At 44.2% G+C, this 20,147-nt stretch overlaps 1 protein-coding gene across 2 annotated transcripts; it reads right to left on the bottom strand.

Moving 5' to 3' along the window:
* Positions 1 to 1,402: 1,402 nt before the first annotated feature.
* sapcd2 (suppressor APC domain containing 2) lies at positions 1,403 to 16,343 on the bottom strand. 2 transcript variants are annotated; one of them, XM_071905974.2, is made up of 6 exons: positions 15,452 to 16,343; positions 8,992 to 9,125; positions 5,406 to 5,552; positions 4,748 to 4,849; positions 3,650 to 3,763; positions 1,403 to 3,478 (listed from the first exon to the last, which is right to left on the bottom strand). In XM_071905974.2, the coding sequence occupies exons 1-6, from the start codon at positions 16,242 to 16,244 to the stop codon at positions 3,350 to 3,352; spliced, it is 1,419 nt and encodes a 472-aa protein (XP_071762075.2). In that variant the 5' UTR covers positions 16,245 to 16,343; the 3' UTR covers positions 1,403 to 3,349. The 2 variants fall into 2 exon arrangements, with proteins under 2 accessions (XP_071762075.2, XP_071762077.2); XM_071905976.2 differs by having other exon boundaries at positions 3,650 to 3,760.
* Positions 16,344 to 20,147: the final 3,804 nt, after the last annotated feature.

Below are 20,147 nucleotides of genomic sequence, written 5' to 3'. Positions count from 1 at the left end.
TCACTCCAAGTAAAATTACTTGGAGTGAACAGATTCAAATCGTTATTTTGTATATTGCTTTGCTAATCAGGGCCTGTTACTTTTGTTAAAAATCGCAAAACCCCAACAAAAAGCACCAATCTTCCAGTATTTTGAAAATAAATACCTATTTACTTGGTTTATAGGTAGAGATGTTGTAAGTTGATTTTATATTGATAATTCATGTAACTCTATCATGTTGTAGGCACTAGGCAGTAAGCCTTTATATTGATACTGCTGTTCCTGTGTAGATTTACTGTGTTTGGATGAGCAGCTGCATGCAAAATGCAGTCTGCCTCAACATCATTTGCAAAACCTCCTCTGCAGACCTTATTGATTAGGGGCAATTGAGCCTTGAAGAGAAGACTGCTGAAGCTGAAGATATAGAATTGCAAATCTCACGTTAAATAATATGATGAAAAACTTGTTACCAGCATGCCACACAGTAAAGAGTTAGGATAATATACAACTGATGATTTAATTTGTAGAATGAAAGTTCATATTCTTAAGTATGACATCTCTGCCTCTGGAGTTTTCAGCTGCACACATTCGTGATTCACTGCACCAATTCTCCAGGCGGGTTTCTATGAGCGCTGCAGGCCAAGTAAGATTATAGTCCTTGTTAAAATATACCAGACCTAATCACATCTGAGGGGGACGAGTAAATCTGCTGGCTGCATTACATCATACCATCCGGCCTATTAGGGGACATTTCCTTAATTTGTGACAGGGAGTCACAGCTGAACTGAGCATGAAGCAGCATTCTGGAAATTCACTGATCTGCTGGGTGGATTCTTTGGTGTTTTTTTCTACGGCTTTTTAACAGAAACACACAGCGACAAAAAACAAATTACGAACACAACCAATCACCTTGTTCGGTGCTGCCATGCCAAGAATGTTTTTTATCAGTGAAGTTGTACTATTAACAAGCAGGGACAGAAAAAAAGGAAGAGAAAAAGAAAACAACTGTGGATGTGTGAGTCGGTCATCTTGTCTTGTTCTACTATAATATTGAACACAAGTCTTCTTTTGCTTAAACCTGACATATCACACATCTGTACCAAAATTATTCATCTATAAAACATGGCCTGAAAAATCTGTTTTTTTTTAATTTTGTGCTTGTGTGTTTAAATCTTTTTATTGTTATTGGTTTTTTTTTATTTTTTCTCAAATCATTCATGTTTTTGACAAAACAAGGATGAAGGATTGAATAGTTGGTCCACTTTTTAATAGGAAGCTGTCGGTACCACATGGAAGGATGAGGAAAAATTTGGTAAATCATGGAATGTACAAATTGGGATGTCAATTTGATTAATACTTTACGCATTGATTTGGCTTTAAACAATTTAAACAGCCTACTTACCCTCATATAGGTGTTCTGATACAATGCAATACATGGTAAAGGTCACAAGATAAGAACACACAGCAAAGGAGCAATACAGACGGAGTCTCATACGACCATTTTAACACCATTTGGTCATATTTTTTTTTATTTTACAGTTCACTGGAAGCTGGAATACTCTTGATAGGAAGCAGAGGGGAAAGGGTTGCACTCACAAATAATGTAGTTTGAGCAGCAAGAGTCATACAATCAAACAAGCGGGAAACAGACATCAACAGTATACACTGTAGCTACGTTATGTGCAGACATCCCAGCAGTACCAAACAGTTCCATTACAAAACTACATATTTCTTTTCTACCGCCACTCACTAACTAAATATTCCTCTTGTAAACTTGTGGATGTCTAAGTGTTTTTACAATACGGTACAGAAACCATCCACTTCCAGCCTGTTGCTGGTTTAGAGGGACACTTGTGAGGACCAAAGGGCATCAACTTCTGTGCTAACGTTTAATCTCCAGGTTTCAAACGGAAATCTCTTCAGAATAGCGAATATTTAGAACTGAAAAATATGAACCATGCTATGACAAAGGCTTCATGAGTAAAAAAAAAAAAAAAAAAAAAAAAAAAGCATCCACTGTAAAGACGGGATGTGGCACTAGGTAGCCAGTCTAGTGTTTTGTTTTTTTGTGACGTGATATGACATCAGAGGTCTGCCAACCGAAGATCCCACCCTGCAGCACTTCAGTCTGAGCCTTCCCAGCCCGGTCCGGTCCAGTGGTGCCGTGACCCTGAGCTGGGGATCAACTGGGCTCCAACACATTCACCATGTGCACCATCCTCCTCAAGTCTCTTCCACGTGCAAACTTCTCTCATCCATCTCCTCCACTACATCTCGTCGGCTTGTAGGCTGCTCTCCCATCAGTTTTTTTTTTTCAGTGTTTGAAACAATTGTCTCAAAGTTCAGGCAAAGGTTACGACATCAAACGTGCTGCTATACTAATAAAAACACTGTTCTACTCACTTGTACAGGTGACACCCTATAGCTAGATCCTCTGTCTCACACTCTACACACCGCCAAGTGTCCCCATGTCAGGAAAACAGATATTATTATCATTATCAGTTACATTACTTCTAAAACACGCAAGTGGGGAAATATTGAAAGAGATGGGCTGAATGTAGGTGATTGGGGTCAAAGCACCTGAAATAAAGACTTTAATAAAAACATGATTGATAGGTCACAGCAAGCAGGTGCAGTTGGTGATTTATTTTCTTATTCAACAATACGAATGTGGCATATACTTCCAATGGAAATCACTCCACCCACCGTCTTTGTACAACAGTTTTTGGGAGACAAAGGTCTAGGTCAAAGCCCATGTTTTCCTGTTGCCTACACAGTGCAGGGACAGGAGTGAAAATACTCTTCTGGGAGTGTTAAAGTCTGGTTTCATTCTTGAGATCCAGCAGATGCCACTATCCTGCAAGTAATGAAGCGAGGGGATCTCAGCAGCTTCTCAGCAGCTTCTCAGGAGTGTTAGTGATAGTTCCAGGCTTTCAGCTTGGTGGGAGTGTAGGCGGCATCGGTAGGAAACGGGGAAGGCAACAAGTAACAGGATCTTGGATCCCGGGGCAGCTGGACTCGGACTTGGAGTGTTCACTTCTAGGCGGTGCATGTTTTGTTTCGGGGTGGAGTGGTTACATATTGCAGTCTGGGGTCTTACGATGGAGTGGCTAAAGGTGCTTCACTGCCACAAGTGGTCAGTCGGGTAAACAAGGGTCCTGCCGCGCTGAGCTTGCCAGACAGGATCGCTTCAGTCTTATCAAAAGTTTGCTCCAGATGAGGCTGGAGACCAGCGCAGGTACTGTATATCGACGTCAAATCGCGATGTAATGTTTGTATCACATTTTGTTGGTGATGGTTGTATTGCGGTGGAATAGCGGCCATTTCACAGCTGAAACATGGTGACATTATGGTGTCGTGTCTAGTAGGACTAGATGAAGGTGGAGTCCATGGTGCTGGCGTCTTGCGTGCTGCGGGCCCGAGCCTCAAACAGCTGTTTTATCAAGGCCGACTTCTCTTGCTCCAGCTGCGTGATCCGCTCGCTCTTCTCTGTCACCTCCTTGATGAAAAAGAAGAAGAGAGGAGAGATGGAGTGGGTTAAATGCACACTGCCAAACGTGGAGTTCACTGGAAGCAAAAGTACTTTGATGCAACTTTTTTTTAAAATGGCAGTAATGAAGTGTAAGCTATTAGTGACTTCTATATATTGGCTGTATTGAATGTGATTTACCTGCGTGAGGAGACGGTTCTGGTCCTTCAGTCTCTGGATGGCTTGTGGCGGAGCTGGAGGCTGGGAGCTGGAGGAGACAGCTGTCGTCTGAGCACCAGAGGCAGGGAACGACTGCTGAGAGAGAAGAGGAACCACATTCAAGGAAAAGTCCACCTTCAGATACTCTTACACTGTTAGATATCATCAATCTGTGATGTTCAGTACATTCCAGGAGTTATTTTGTGATGAAGTGTTGTCCTTTACTCTTTTGCTGGACCCACTTTCCCTCAACGTGCCTCGTCCACTTCTACTTCAGCTAGTTATTTCCTACATTTCCCAGATTGCCTTTCAACCACCCCCAGAGAACGTGCCTGGACTCGTTGCATTCAGCTGTGGGTTATACGTTTGGGTGGAGAGCTCCTTATTCAAAACACAACATGTCTTGTGGCTGCATTGCATTCTGGTCTATTGAGGTTACTGTCGGTGGAGAAATTGGTCTCTCTGCCTCTTCTATGATGGATTTCTCCCTGTGTGGCTGTTGGACGTCGGTGCCAAATGGCGGCTCTAGAAAGAAGACCTCACTCTTTGATTCTGAGGGACTGACACCAAAACCTGACGATTACAGTTGATGTTTTAAATGGCTAAACTTTTTTCTCCTATCACACTCCATTGTAGCTGCGTTGGAAATGACGTCATGCCGTCTACGTTTGGACAGTTATCCAATAATAAAAAAAATACACCAGAAATGGGCCCAGAAATGCAAAGGACATCACCAACAGCTGTATTCTAACAGTGTTAAAGTGATTTTTTATTTTAAAACCATTATATTTGAGCATATAATATACTGTCTGTGTAAAACACAAATCTCCTTGTCAATATTCAAAAGATAAAGATAGGTCAGTGGTAGTTTGAGATGAGAGCATAACCTGCCCGTTGTGGATTTCACCCATAAAGGAAACTGTTTAACCCTGGAATCCAAATTTTCCTGTAAATTGCCTCTTCTTATCCTTGGACAGCGAGGAACGCGTGACAAAGTTTGATCATCTCGACCATTAGGTGTTATTAGACCCATGACGGGTAAAACTACCCTATGTGGAGCCTACAGTCTGTAACACTCACCATCCCAGTGCAGGAAATGAGGTCATTAAGGCAGCGGTTGACTTCCTGCAGTTTGGGAATTAGAACATTCATGCGACTCTGATTGGCTTCTGTGAAGAAATCCTGGCAGGAGAGAAAGATACAAAGACATATGAAATTCAAGAAAGTAGTTCAAGACCTGAAAAGTGTTATGAGAAGGAGGTGAGGGGCGATGACTCAACAAACCAGGGAAAGGTTTGGTGAAAAAGGGGTAAATTTAAATGCTGTTTCGTTGGGAAGTGTTTTTAAATTCATAAATATTCATATTCAGTCAATTCATAGATCACTGAGAATGTTCAGATTTCAGTTATTAGCAATTAATGAAGTATTTGTCTGTTCAAAACCAGTGCAGAAGAAAAAGTCAATGAAAATCTTAATGAATATCCACTTTCAAGAATTAGTGGTTTCAGTAAATCCCATGATACTACTACATGATACAAAAACACATTAATACACAGCTAAATAAGGTGACTATGCAAATGTACATGGTAGTACATAAGATTTTGCTATTGATATGTCTCATTTACAGTTTTGAATTACAGATACAGTTCATATTTTGGACTGGAGATTAAGTTAACACTGGTTCTATAAGTGGAATCCTCCTGTAGTTTCACCCAGGTCCAGTCTACAGTGTACTGACCGTGCAGTGGGTGCTCTGGCCGACCTGCCGCTGTCTCTCCGTGACATTGTGGATTTGGCCCTGGTACCAGTCCCTGGCCCGCTCCACCACCTCCAGGCCCGCCAGCAGGGAGTCCTTCTCCTGCTCCAGCTCCTTCATTTGCTTCAACTGGGTGAGTTGAGAAGGAGGGAATTGAGTAAGGAGAATATGTGGGAGGAGAGGGAAAAGGGGGATAGGAAAAGGGAGAAACGGTGGAAAGAGGAAGGAAAGAGGAAAGAAGACAAGAAAGAAAAACGTGATTAACAACCACAACGGACCGGCCTGAAGTCCATTCCCGTATGATCACTTTACACACCAGACATCATAAAAACAAACTTGATTTACGTATTTTCCATGCCATCACTAACAAAGCCGGCTGATCTCTGCCAAGATCAAATGAAACCATGTATTCTGGTTCTGCCAGTACTTTGCATGGTAGACAAACTCCAATCTTTTCACATGGGCATCTGCAGCAACCTCTTTTGTGCTGGTGGAGACAATGGCGCCATACCAATTGTGCCTGACTCTCACCCCATCCTGAACAGAGACAATGTTTAGAGGAGCAATCAGTCCAGTGTCATGGCAACCGCGCAGCAACCTAAGAATGGGGTAAACAAGCGGACCCACTTCAGCCATGGCCACCCTAGTGTGTGTGTGTGTTTATGTGTGTGTGTGTGTGTGAAAGAGAGAGAGAGAGAGAGAGAGAGAAGAGAGAGAGACATGTATGACAGAAAGTGTGTGTGTTTCTGTGTGTGTGAAAGAGAGAGAGAGAGGGAGAGAGAGAGAGAGAGAGAGAGAAATGTATGACAGAAAGTGTGTCTGTTTCTGTGTATGTGAAAGAGAGAGAGAGAGAGAGAGAGAAAGAGAGAGAGAGAGAGAGAGAGAGAGAAAGCAGAGAGAGAGATGTGTGACAGAAAGTGTGCGTGTGTGTGTGTGCGTGTGTGTGTGTGCGTGTGTGTGTGCATCCCAGCCAGGCCGCATTGAGTTGTGCTGACCAGGCTGTCCGTGCGGCACCCTGCCACAGCCCAGGCCCCACCGCTGGCATTCAGCCACCTGGTGTGTCATCTTTCTCTCCACCCATCCCTCCATCCTCCTGTTCCCCCTGCCTCTAAATACATTCCACAACTCGCCAAAACACAGCCAAACACAGCGATACACGTCCCAAAAGCGTTACATGACACGGGGCAGTGTATTACCGAAGTATACCGATCCCGGATGAGGGCTCCCAGGAACCAAACTCAAACTGTTAATGCATATTTAACAGATTTACGGCCCTTTCACACACAGAATGAAGAGGGGATGAGAGAGAAAGAGAGAGAGAGCACACAGGAAGAGAGGGAGGGGGTGGAGGGGGTGTCCGTGCCTAGAATGAAGCATGACCCAGTGTCAGGCTGGAGGATTGTGTGGTGGGCCGCAGCAAAGGCAAATCGGCTATTTTAAAGGGGAGCAGAGGGGGGAAATCCACACAGAGAACAAGGGAGGGAACGGAACAGTAAATGATAAAGTTATGGAAAGTAAAGTTATGGAAATGTGTGCGTGTGCGGTGTCCGTGTCCCAGCTGGCTGAATGAACCCACACCCTGAATACACACACACACAAAACACACAATAACATGACACCGCTTAGCTAAAAACACAAAGACCAATATAATGGCCTTTCAACCTTAATCTACAAAGCAACACCAAACGGCACGCTCCGCACCTTGAAGTCCTCCAATAACACAAGCAGTTACCAACAAGTTAGAGCCAACAAACAAGGAGCTAAGTCCCTAAAACAAGCACAGATACAGAGTGGATAGTGTCCCATCCAACATGAACTTGATGACATGTGTTTATCTCACCTTTTTCTCTTCAATCTCAAAGTTAAATACTGAAACAACCTGATGCACATCTGCCCAAACACACTCCAACACAAACCGTCTCAGAGACCAAATTGAACTAACTGCCAGTAATCTCATGTCCATGCCATCCTCTCCCACCTCTTCCCTCTCCCTCTCTCTCTCTCTCTCTCCCCCTCTCCCTCCCTCCCTCCTCCCCCTTCTATCGCTCTCTTCTGTTTTGCTATCCTACTCACCCAGAGGAAAAACTGCAGGGCCTTGCTGCTGTAGAGGCTGCTGCTGAGGGGGATGAAGACAGTAGTGTAGGCGGCCCAGACAGCTGTCCAGGCCGGGCCGGGCCGGCCAAGCGAGTCCCCTGCTTCCACCAGGCCCCTGGGCCCAACCCGGCTCACTACCATCAGGGCAGCAGCAGGCCAAGTTGGCCAGGGGGTGGGAGGGACAGATGGGGAGGGGGGGAGGAGAGGGGCAGGGAGGGAGGGAGGGAGGGAGGGAGGGAGGGAGGGAGAAGGAGGGGAGTCAGTCAGTCAGCCTCTCCAAGAAACAGAGAGAGGAGAGAAAGAAAGAGGTCAAGGAAGAAAGACAGAGACGGCAACAGAAATAGGGACAGAAAGAGAGAGAAAAGGCAAAGCCAGAGAGGATAGGAAATGGTGAGGCAGGGGGAGAGACAGAGAGTGAGGGAGCGGGCGAGAAAGGAGGCATGAGCACAGGACTGGAGAGTGGGAGGGGCAGAGAGAGGGAGGGGTGGGAGGGGAATGTGGGGGCCAATAGAAAGTGAAACCGAGGGCAGCCTGCACTAAGCAGACCATCGTTTTGGTATTTTCACGTTTCCATTATTTACTTTTCTACATAAATAAAATGTTTATTGATAGGAAAAGGCACAAGCCCTGAAATATCCAACCAGACTAAAGATCGTCAGAGTCTTAGTCTTAAAAAAACCTCTGTCTGTCTGAAAGTCTGCAATAGTGATCCTCTGCTCTCTCACCCAACTCAAGAAGCAACAACTAAAAAGACAAAAGGTACTAATTGAAAAATCACCCTAAAGTGTAATGACCTCGGGTCACATATAAAGGCAGTAAACACAAACTTGTGGGAGTTATCAGAATGAATTCATTAACACTGACTACATTTAAAGCCTTATTCAGGTATAGTTGTTTAATTGCACCGTGATTGAGTCTCCCTGTTGCCATGAATAAACAAATTAACAGAATATTCCTGTCCACCTGCAGTGTCCCATCCACAGACGGGACGGTCTGCCAGCAAAACAATATAAAAAGGTGCGACTGCCAGCTACCCTCTTTGACTCAGCAGTAGGTTACTTCCAACACAGGGGAAGGAAATGATGATCACAATAGTTAGAGTCATAGTAATAGTAAGTTCTGCTTGTCAGCAGGTTTTTGTTCAAAATGCCCATAATGCTGTGGGAGTGAATTTGCGAAGACAGCGTAAACGAAAAGTGAAAGGAGTAAGATGTTTCCATGCCACAGTAACCTGTTTAATATGGGAGTAAGCCAGGCATCTTAACTAGGTTTCTCTCATAATCAGAGTATGAGCTGAACCCGGTTGTTCTAACACAGTTATGATGTTTAAATGTCGACCCCGGTTAGTTGAATAACCGGGTTAAGAACAGAATTATCCGTCCATGTAAACGTTGTGATTGACATATAGCCATGTTTCTCACAAAGACAGGAATGTTAGTGTGTGTGTGGTGTGTGTGTGTACATGTGTACCAACCATTCCGTAGTCCACGCCATTGGATATGGTGTGCCGCCTTTGCTCATCCCGACTCCGCCCGTGCCGCCTGGAGCCGCCAGTAAATCCTGTAGCTGATTCACTCTGAGATCTCGGTAAACCTGATTCCACAACACCTAGACAAAGGAGAGAGCAGAGACATTTCAAATCAGTTTCAGCACAACAGTGGAGTCAGGAATGCAGCCGGTAATTACTGGTTTTACGCATCCCAAGTTTAAATGGGTATCTGCTGAGAATAACGTATGTTAACATTGTAGGAAAATACGCACATTGTGCAGTCCTTTTTTGAATACATCACTCTAGTCAGTTTGTTTAAAAGATACTCAAATGTTGTTAATGAAAAACATTGAATTTGACAACTGGTAAGCAATAGGATAAAAACAGGTCATGGAGAGTGTTGTTATAGCATGCATACGAAGAAATATGCATGCCACAAACACTTTTTGAGTGTGTGTGTGTGTGTGTGTGTGTGTGTGTGTGTGTGTGTGTGTGTGTGTGTGCGCGTGTGTGTGTGTGTGCATGTGTGTGTGTGTACTGATGGTGTACAAAAAGCATTTGCACTTTTTATTAAGTGGTCTACATCAGACATATTTGGGCTTAGGGTGCCATGTGTGAAGTGTATGCCCCCATTTGAAGATGGGGTCCTTACAAAACTGGCCAATAAAACTAATAATATTTTTTATTTAAATTAAAAAAATATGTATATGTTCTTTTGAACAGCACAGATGACACTGAAAGCCATCAAACCTTCCTGTATATGGCAAAAAGAGGAGCTTGATTGCTCTGACAACTTTAGTGTTGTTGATGTGATGAAGGCATGGGTCACGTAAACACCTTCATCTAATTATGTGGCCTCAATTAAAGCTATATCTTGAATATTATTGTTATGATTAAGACATGTGGATGCGACATTAGTAGCATTACTGGAGGTGTTGTTTGGACATGTAAACACCATACTCCAGGTAAGTACGTCCATCTGTTTTTCACAAGCTCAGACACTTGATGTGTTTTTTGTTAGATAGTTTTCATTTACATCCAGCCTTCATACCTGAAGTCTCAACACTGGATTGGGTTACATAAGAACAACAGATATACCTAATATAATAATATATAATAATAATATAATAATGGGAGCAATATAACTGAAATGTAAAACAGGAGGGAAATGATTGATGCTTGTCTCCTATAGGAGAGTTGAACGAAGATAAAAAAAAAAAAAAAATGAGGGAGAAATGCAAAGTGTAGGAGCAGGTGGTGAGGAAGAGAACTGAAGAGGAATATGAAAAGAAGTTGAAGGAGGAAAAAGTGAAAATGAACGAGAAATGCAAAGAGGCAGTAAAGAAAATAGAGCAGAAAATAGAAGACAATATGGAAAAAGAGTATGAGCAGAAGTTCTAAGAAGCACAGCTGGTGAACTAGGAAACTGTTAGAACAAGAAACATTTCCTCATGTGCAAGCCCAGGACACAAACCCAGGAGGCCAAATGCAACGTCCAGACTAAAACCATAGCGGTCCAAGCCGAGACCCAATCTCACGTCACCCACACCAAGCCCCAGTCCCAAACTGGTCCCCCAGGCCCAAGCCCTAGAAAGCCAAAGTCAGACTGAGGGCCGAGCCTCAAGGCCCTAAAACAGTCCTGAGACCAACATGTGCTTCAAACTGACAGACAAGACTCAGAGGGAAATGGATGAAAAGGAGGACGACCTTTTTGCGGAAGCTGCTGTGAAGGACAAGAACAAGCGTAGGTGAATTATTTTCTGGATGAATGAAAAATCGAAAATGCAACATCAGAAAAAGAAATTGCCAAGACCCACTTTGAGGAGATGCACAAAGGCAAGGAGCTGGTGCATGAGGGAGTTTTTCTCCACCACATGTGCTGAGATAGAGCGGGAGAAAAGAGACTTTCCCGTTACCTTTCAGCCTCAACTGAAGGAGGCTGAAAGGAAAAGAGAGAAATTTGAAAGGTGGTTAATAGAACAGAGAGAGAGAGAGAGTACCCAGAGGAAGGAGAATGAAAGGATTTAGACAGTGAAGAGATGAAACTCTGAAGAAGACAATGATAAAATACGTCTGAAGTAAAAAAAATAACCCAACCTCACCTGACCTAAAACACATAAAACCCAACCTAACTTAACCCGTACCTCACCTTACATAACATAAAACAAACATACTGTAAAACATAACCTAACCACATAACACACCATAAATAATTACAGCAATGACACACAGAACCACATCAGTCAGGTCTTCCAGGCTCCTCTTCCACCCAACTGTCCTCCAGACCCCACCTCGACCCCCCCGACTCTCTCGGACCACACCATGCTTTTATCCTCCAGACCCCATTTCAAGCTCCAGGCCTTACATCATGCTGCCTGCCTCCCTTTCTCCATTTCAAGACGCCTCCTTGCACCCACACCAGGTTGCCATCAGACTATCCTCCAGCTCTACTTTAAGCTGTGTCTCTGGGTCAACACCAGGCTGCCATCCAGACTGTCCTCCAGCTCTGCTTCCAGCTGCCTCTATGAACAAACACTGGGTTTCCTTCCAGGCTCCACTGCAGCCAGCCTCTGTGGGATCGTACCTAACTGTCTTCAAAACCCCACCCCCGGGTGTCTACATCCAGTTGTCCTCTAGGCCCAAAGTAAGCTGCCCACTGGGTAAATTTATGTTGATTAGCATACTATGCAGGATATTATTGCTTAAAACATTTTTAAATGACCACACTTTATTACCACTTCACTAGACTGGCAATATATACAAATACTCATGACTGGCATGACTCACTGGCAAGTGTGGTACGTTCAAGACAACTGGGAAACTTCCCACTTGGAATTTCCTTCTTCCCACCTCAGAGCGTTAAAGTGGTTGAGGTAGGAACAATATGGACGCCTGAAAGAACGTTGCGTTTGTTTGGCTGCTTTCAGAGCAGCAAAAGCAATGGGATAGCTGTTGTACATCGCTCACAAAAAGCACATGAAGAGGAGGTGGGACGGTGCGCGGAGGCGGCCACAATTTGACTGTACACACACACAGGCAAAACAGCATGTAGCGTGGGGGGAAGTCCTGCATAGTGTGCCTTTAAAAGACGAATCTAAATGTAATTTTATTTGTATAAATGTCTAAATGTCTGTAAACATACACTGAAAAAGAACACCAGTGAGAGACAGAAATGAGAGACAATGTATTACTTTGACCTGATAATGCATACATTTGGTTTGCCGATGTATACCACAGGAGGGAGCCGTATTCAGCAAATATTTCTGGTATCAGCAAAGCAGGATTATTTCCATTGCATGGTGCACACTGAAAACATGAGGACAAATGATGTAAAAACAGTAATATTCAAAATACAGAGGAGACCAAAAAAAACAAATAATTTTAATCATCTAGTAAATAATTTCTGTCAGTGCTTTCATCAAAACTTCCTTGTTAATGTGCAACCAAATATGGTTCCTGGAGGCCTGGGAGGCTTCGTGCTGCACATCGGGCGACTTTATGGAGCAGGGCAACTCCCTCAGAGAAAAGAAAGATGAGAGAAAAGAAGAAAAGAAAGATGGCTGTGGAGCAAATCCATCAGCAGGAGGAAGTATCAAGCTGTGCCAAGGCCGTCTCTCAGGCAAAACAGGGTCAGGGGAAGAACTGGGAAGGTGTGAAGAAGAAGAAACTTGGCTGGAGAGAGTTGTGGGGTGTGGATTCATTACAGGTGGAACCTACTGTATGATGTGAGGATCTTTTTCCCCAAAATCTCAGGCAATGGGTGGATGAACACCCTGCCTGTCCCTATATGTTCAGACATAGCTACTCGTAGTCCATACTATGTCAGGACGTAAAAAGACTCTGTCACATGGACGATAGACCTGGCAACCGCGGTTCTCCCGATATCTGATCAGTGAATGGAGCAGCCTGTCTGAAGGTCCTGTAGATCCGTGACGGTTTGGCCTGATGTCCGCTACAGCACCCATCTGTGGGTTAGTGCATCATTCTTTTTAACAACTGTACTGATGCTCGCCCTGGATTACGGCACAAAGATTTGTTACATCACATTCTGTGTTTTGGTGAATGCTAAATCTCTTTTTGCCCGTATTGAGAAAATATTCCACACAGTTCTGACTGCCTTTTTTCAGGGTTCCCACACCTTTTCACTGATGAAATTACAACACTTTACAAATATCCATGACCAATTTTGAATGAGACTGAATTAAAAAGTAACCAACAATTACACTAACTTTAAGCATTACTTTGTTTTTCACTGTTTCGGAGCCAGACGCATCTTTTTGTGACATTTGACAGTATTCAAGAAAAAAAAAATCATGAACTTCACAAATAAAATTTCATGACTTTTCCAAAACATTTCTCCCTTTTATCACTTTTCATAACTTCTCCAGGCCTGGAAAACACTACTTCAGACTGCCTACTTTTTACAGCTATGCTCCATGTGCAGGTGATCTCATGTAGTTGATCATTAAAGACTGATAAGGACTGGGTTCCTCCTATTCAATCCTTGTGAGCATCCTGTAACAGAACGATAAGAGAGAGAGCATGACTCGCTGCATGCACTTTAATAAGTAGTACTGGTATCAAAGTCCAACACCTTTCCCAAAAACCAAGAGAGAAATTGAAAGAGAGCAAGAGAGGCCGTGCTTGGTGATGATGTCCAGAGGGGTGAGGAGGATTTCACCGCTGTCGTGCCTCAGTGAGCCCGGGCCTGTCTGCTGTAATCTGGCCTAATCCAGCAGGGTTTGGCTGCATGTGAGAGATTACAGCGCGGACACTGCTCGCCTATCTATCTATCTATCTATCTATCTCTCCCAACGAACGGCAGCTCTGTCCTGAGTGCAAGTGATGTAAGTATAGTCAAGGCCCCCGGGGGCTGAGAGAGAGAGAGATGGGGAGAGAGAGAGAGACAGAGAGAGAGAGAGAGAGAGAGAGAAGAGAGACGGAGAGATGTGTCACACTTATAGCTCCAGACAGGCCTGGCTATAGAGATCAGGCAAACTCTGACAGACTCTTACAGTTGTGTGTGTGTGTGTGTGTGTGTGTGTGTGTGTGTGTGTGTGTGTGTGACAGAGAGAGAGAGAGAGAGAGAGAGAGAGAGAAAAATGAAATGTATGTGTATGATTGTTTGCGTGAGAGGAAGAAAGAACGAGAGCGAGCCTGTTTGACAGCCTGTACATACTGTATGAACGAGATAAAGAGCAGCAACGCGGGCATTTCACCCACCTATAGGTGCACCAGGGCGACTCTAACTGAACACCTGGGTGCTCGTAAAACTGTCCGTCATCCCTTCCCCAGCCAGAGAGCCACAGCAGGGAAGGCCGGGCTCCTCACCCCTCCACAGACCAGAACCCTCAAGGAAAACTCTGGAAAAAATCTCTCCAGGAATTTCAGACATGATCTCTGACCTGATCTACAGAGATAACAACGGCAATTACTCAGTTAGGCGCCCCTCATTTGAGCAGAGGCATCCAAACGGCCTGTTTAAGCTGTGACATAATGCTGATACCCGAGTAGCGTGTTAGCGAAACCCCCAAATGACTCTTCTTGACCCCTGCTGGGATTCTGGCCAGGACTCTCCTTTAAAGTTAACGTTTTTACCTTCCCAAGACAGCAAACACTCGCACGCTTTTACGCCTGCCAGATGACAAATACTGACACACTCAGCAGACTGTGTGTGTGTGTGAGCAAGCACGTGTGTGTGTAGGCCACTGCATGGGTTGACGCAATACAGTGTATTTTTAAAATGCATTGTATAATTACAAGATTGCAGTGGATTTATCAACACAAATATGCATGTAATTTGATGATTTACTTCTGAGTATATTCTGTTTTGTGATCTGACAGGACTGCAGGAGTTAATCAGCCTTTCATGACAAGACTCCTAAATTCAAGTGGCCTGATCTGACTCATAATCTTATACACTTTTTGGGTGTCCACTCAGGAGTTTCTCTTTATTTCAAGTCAGGTTCTCTTGTAATCCTTTAAGCCTTTTGACAACAACAGGAGCAAATCAACAAAGAGACACAAACAAAGTGGGAAAAAAAAGTGGGATGGAAGCAGCTGTTTCATTAGCACTGACGAGAGAGAGAGAGAGAGAGAGAGAGAGAGAGAGAGAGAGAGAGAGAGAGAGAGAGAGTGTGTGTGTGTGTGTGTGTGTCTGTCTGTCTGTTTGCAGTAGCTCAGGTGAGAGATGGTCACACTGTGGTATCAGGGCTCTGACAGTTTTGACCGTTTTAATGGAGACAGAGAGTGACATAATGAGTCTTCCCTGAACTCACTGAACTGCATCTGCACACACACACACACACACACACACACACACACACACCAAAATATATCTAGTGACTCTGCGCCTATGGACAGCAAGGTTCTGAAATCCTACCCTAAATATCTTTGATTTTATATATTTATGAGTTTTATTTTTTAATGTTTTGGACAGACTTACTCGGTCTTTGGAGCTGCGGAGATTCCAGCGCCAGAGACTCAATGGTCCTCACCCGGCTCTGCTGTGGCACGGCTTGTTTGGCCACATGGACCGGGTCTGTCCGGTAACACCCGCCCTCCGGGACGCCGGGGACCCTCTCCAAACTCCGTCCGGACCTCTCGAAGCCCGCGTTGTATCGCGATGGTCCGCACGCGGGGTACCCGCTCCCCTCCTCGGGCCTGGCCCGGCTCTGCAGGGAGGACGCCCGGTGCTGGGCGGTGTTGGTCACGTTGCTCGGCCCCAGCGGGCGGACTTTGTTTTCAACCCGCGTCCCGACGCTGCAGGTGGAGAGCGGGGCGGGCTTCTGCGGCGGGAGGTGCTGCTTCGGGTGCGGCTGTGCCTGCTGCGGGTGCACGGCAGCCTGGGCCTTGAAGTGATGGCTGTTCTCCGGGTTGAGCATCGAGTACCGCAGCCCCGCGACAAACCGCTCAAAAGTGAGGCAGCCATGCGGCGGGGCGACCCGCCTCAGGCAGCCCAGCACCCCGCCGGGCAGGTCCCGGGTTTCTGCGCCCTGCCAGCGGCTCTCGATCTCCGAGATGTGGACGAAGCCCCGTCCGCCGTCATCCAAAATGTCAAAGAGGGTCCTCAGACTGTGTAGAAACGCTTTGGGCAAGCCATCTGTTGAATACTCCGTCTCTTTGGGCTGCATTTTGACAGTTTTGCCCTGGAAGACTTCTTTTCTTGCGCCAATTCTACCATAAATTGCCGGTGGCCCGTTCAGTTTGCAGCCCTGGTCAGTCGCTATCAAAGCCATGAAGTTATCAATTATTTCCACTGAATGGCGATAAACTAAATCACACCAATACAACTTGGCTACTGCGTTCACATAAACCTACAGAATATCCAGAATAACCGAAACGAATACTTGCTTTTTGAATAGAAAAAACACTTGAAGATTTCCCCCAAATCTTTCGTAGATTGTATCGTTTTCAGTGTCTACTTTCTCGCCGAAACTCTCTAACCCAGTTATGCAGCTCTGCAATCCATATACTTTCTTCTTTTTTTTTTGTCAGGACCGCCCTTCAAATATCTGCGTGTGTGAGTCCTGGGACCCTGCCATTGGCCGCGGCGAGCGGCAGCTGAGCGCCCATTGGTGCAGGCCCGAGGAAGGCACCAGTTTGAGTTGTGCTTTTGTTATTACTAATGCCGAGACGTTATTCACCCTGAGATCCATACAGCCTGATATTAGATCCTCCACACAGCCAGGGTGTAGTGGTAAAGAAAGGTGTGGAAAAATACAAGCAACCCATTACCAATACAAAACAAAAAGCAATGATATTTTCAGAAAAGCATTCATTTATGATTTTGTTTCCTTTAAAGACCCCTATCTTTATGAATCTGTTTGATATGAAGGGTTTAATTCCAGAACACTATAGCCTATCCATTTTGGTGGGGGAAAAAATGTTACATGAAATTCATCAGGCAATATTTGAAAAATGTCCTCAAAAAATGAAATATTTTATAAGCAACTGTCTTAACTCCTATGATGACTCCTAACTTCAATAGTAAAGACTGTGTTTAACTTTCATTCCAGCAGTCAATATGGGAGAGTAGGTGTCATGTTTTTTTAAAACTCATCATATTACTTGCTAGAGTGAATACCAAGAATTTGGTCAGGCTGAAAGGTTCAGGTGTTTTTACCCTCCACTCCGCCCCTGCACACAAGTCGCAACTTGAATCTTAACTTCCACAGAGTCAAAATATCACAACAATTTCTGGCACTTCAGGGACACTTTTCTTTTCTGCTTCCCTTTCCTTTGCGGTGAGTCACGTCCAGAGGGAGAAACATTCAACTCCTCGGCCCAGTTTGTCTCAAACGCTCTCTAATGTGCCCAGACTCGAATACTCGTCCCATTGCCATCCACAGAAACCTTATCAGTGATTAATGGTGAAGTTATTTAGTGTCACTGTCACAAAGATCTTTCTGTAATTCATTGCCTGCCTAACCGGTATTATTCAGTCATTTCTCCTGTCAGAATGGCTATTATATCACATATTCTCACTTTAAATTCATCAAATGCTCTATATAATTTTTTTTACATTATTACAAAAGAGGTAGAAAGATGCCACACAATCAATTAATCCCCTCACAGGACAAACATACATAGGGTGTCTCTTCTCTCCCCCTCCCAATAACAATCAATCACATACCAGCTGTTATTGATAACACATTAATTTAATTGACTTACAGTGGGCCAGAGGGCATAATTCAATGGATTTGGTGCAGTGAAACACCCAATAACATGGAGTCAGAGTATAGATTTAACCCAGGAGTTGCTTTGTTTTTTCCACCAGGGCTGGGTTATCTATGTTGGAAACTGTATGTGTTTTTTGATTTCATGCATTGTGAGCCACTGTGGTTATATCACTGAGACAAAGTGGCGGAAAAGAAGACCAAGGAGAAAGAAAGACAGAAATAAAGAAGGGGAGAGAGAGATAAAGATAGAGATAACGAGTGAGAGAGAGAGAGAGAGGCTGTCCAGTAGGAGCTCAGCTCAGTCTGATCAGTAGACTCACAGGGTCAGACAACTGAGCGCTCAATCCCCCTCTTCTTCTCCTCTCTCGCTCTCTCTCTGTCTCTTGCTGTCACGCATACACTGCTGCTGCACAAACCGACACACACACACACACACACACACTCTGCACGAAGACGCTGTGCAGGGTTTTAAACCATGCGTGTGTGCAAAGACCGGTCTGCACTTCTGTTTGTTTTAGTTATTAGGAATATACCGAGCCTCAACTCCACTGGCCATGTCAATCCTCTTGTTTAACACATATATACATGCACATGCACACACACACACACACACACACACACAGTCCTTTGCCTCTTTATTTGCTCTGTTTCTCAGTCTGTCCCTTTAGCAATATCACTGTGCATGTGACGGAGGATTTGAGAGCTGATTCAATACATTAGGGGTTTTTGTTTTTCTTTTTTGGAGGGGGGGGGGGGGCTTCAAACCCTTCAAATCTTGGAGGTGTTAAATCAGATCTGAGTTACAGTGGGAGGACGAGAGCAAGCGAGAGTGGGGGTGGATTCAGACTGCACAGAGATGTAAAGAGAGAGAGAGAGAGAGAAAAAAAAACATTAAATCAAAGCCAAAGTCTTCCCTTATTCAGAATGGCTTTACTATGAGCATCTCCCATCTCAAACGTTTTCTTTCTTTTTTTCCTCAAGCATTGCACGCTCATGTTCCCCCTGCTGCCGGCGCTCCCAGCTCCCATTATTAGTGGATTTTCTTTGGGTCGTTCACCGTGAATCTACAGCCTGGACTTTGGTCGTTCTGTGCACTCAAGGTGTTACACCATGCTTGAAAGAGTCTATTGTTTCAACTGCCTGCACTGGAGCAGAATGTTAATAACACATTGTTATACAGTAGTGAAAGAGAAACTAGTTCAGCTATGCAAATTGCAGTCACAGTGTAGCTTAGAAAAAGCACAATATAATCATAATCTCATTTTGCCTTTTTGAACATGGGTTTTACCACCAGAGAAACATTAACAAGGCTGTCAGTGACTGCTGCGCTTTATTGTTCAAACGACTGCAGCCTTGTTTCTCTATATTTTTTATAGTGCGGGTTAGGGATTCATTTTAGTTCCACGTCTATCGCTATTTTGGTCCTACAGTCTCAGCTCTACTGCAGAGGACAGCTCCAATACAGGCTTTATTATTTGGATGCTTTACTATGATGAAGCCACCACTTCAAAACAGGAGCTCTATACATGGTTGTGTTTTGGAAGGAAATTAAGTTAAAAGTTGATTAAAACTTTACATTTCCTGTAGCAGTGGTGGCGGTGCTCTTGCTCTAGTGGCCCACTGCTGCTGAATGAATGTAGGGGGAACAGTGTAGTGGTGTACAGAGTACAGTGTTATCAAATGGAGATTGACATCTTCCTTTAAGATATCTATGGAGTCAATCATGTGGTTGATAATTTATCTGTTTTGTATTGCTGTTCCTGAGTTAATGTATTTCATGTGTCTTTTGTAGCTGTCATTACACCTGCCCAGGGACTGCAGTTGAAAATTAGCCAAGATAGCTAAACTGGCACATTTACAGAAATGTCTATTAATGTGCACTGTCCCTGTAACTTTAAACTGTATAAATAAAATAATAAACTAACTGGGCAGTGTTCTCGGAGTATTTATTTTTTTATTTTTTTATAAATGCCAAGCTTCATAGTAAATGATAGCGCACTATGCCAGTTGTGACAAATTTAAGGCATAAATGTCAGCGTTCATTCTACGATGCCTCGAGCAACTTTACCTTTACTGATATACTGTATATGCACATAGTGATCGTCCCTGGTGTCTGACTCTTGTTCTGGGTCAGCAGATGGATTGTCATTTTTAGTTTTCTTGGAAGATGAGCATTAAGGCTATTTTGTAAAAGAGAGAACAGAGCTGTTTATTTGAGATCTGTGCGGATTAATAATCTTTTATATCTAGACATAAGAGGCGCAGCAGATGGAGCCAAGAGGGAGTCTCAGACTGGAAGTCCACCAGGCAGCGACAGACCTTGGCACCCAGTGGATTATCACTTTACGTTGCCACACCATCCTACTCAAGTGTGAAAGACACTGCCAACACACGGCGGACATATGACAGTCTGCCCCCAAGTAATCCTGGGAGCTGTTTGCATCCCGGCCTGCTTTTAAT

This window comes from Centroberyx gerrardi, chromosome 2, assembly GCF_048128805.1.
Source record: "Centroberyx gerrardi isolate f3 chromosome 2, fCenGer3.hap1.cur.20231027, whole genome shotgun sequence".
NCBI classification, from domain to species: domain Eukaryota; kingdom Metazoa; phylum Chordata; class Actinopteri; order Beryciformes; family Berycidae; genus Centroberyx; species Centroberyx gerrardi.
This window is presented reverse-complemented; position numbering and strand designations above follow the sequence as displayed.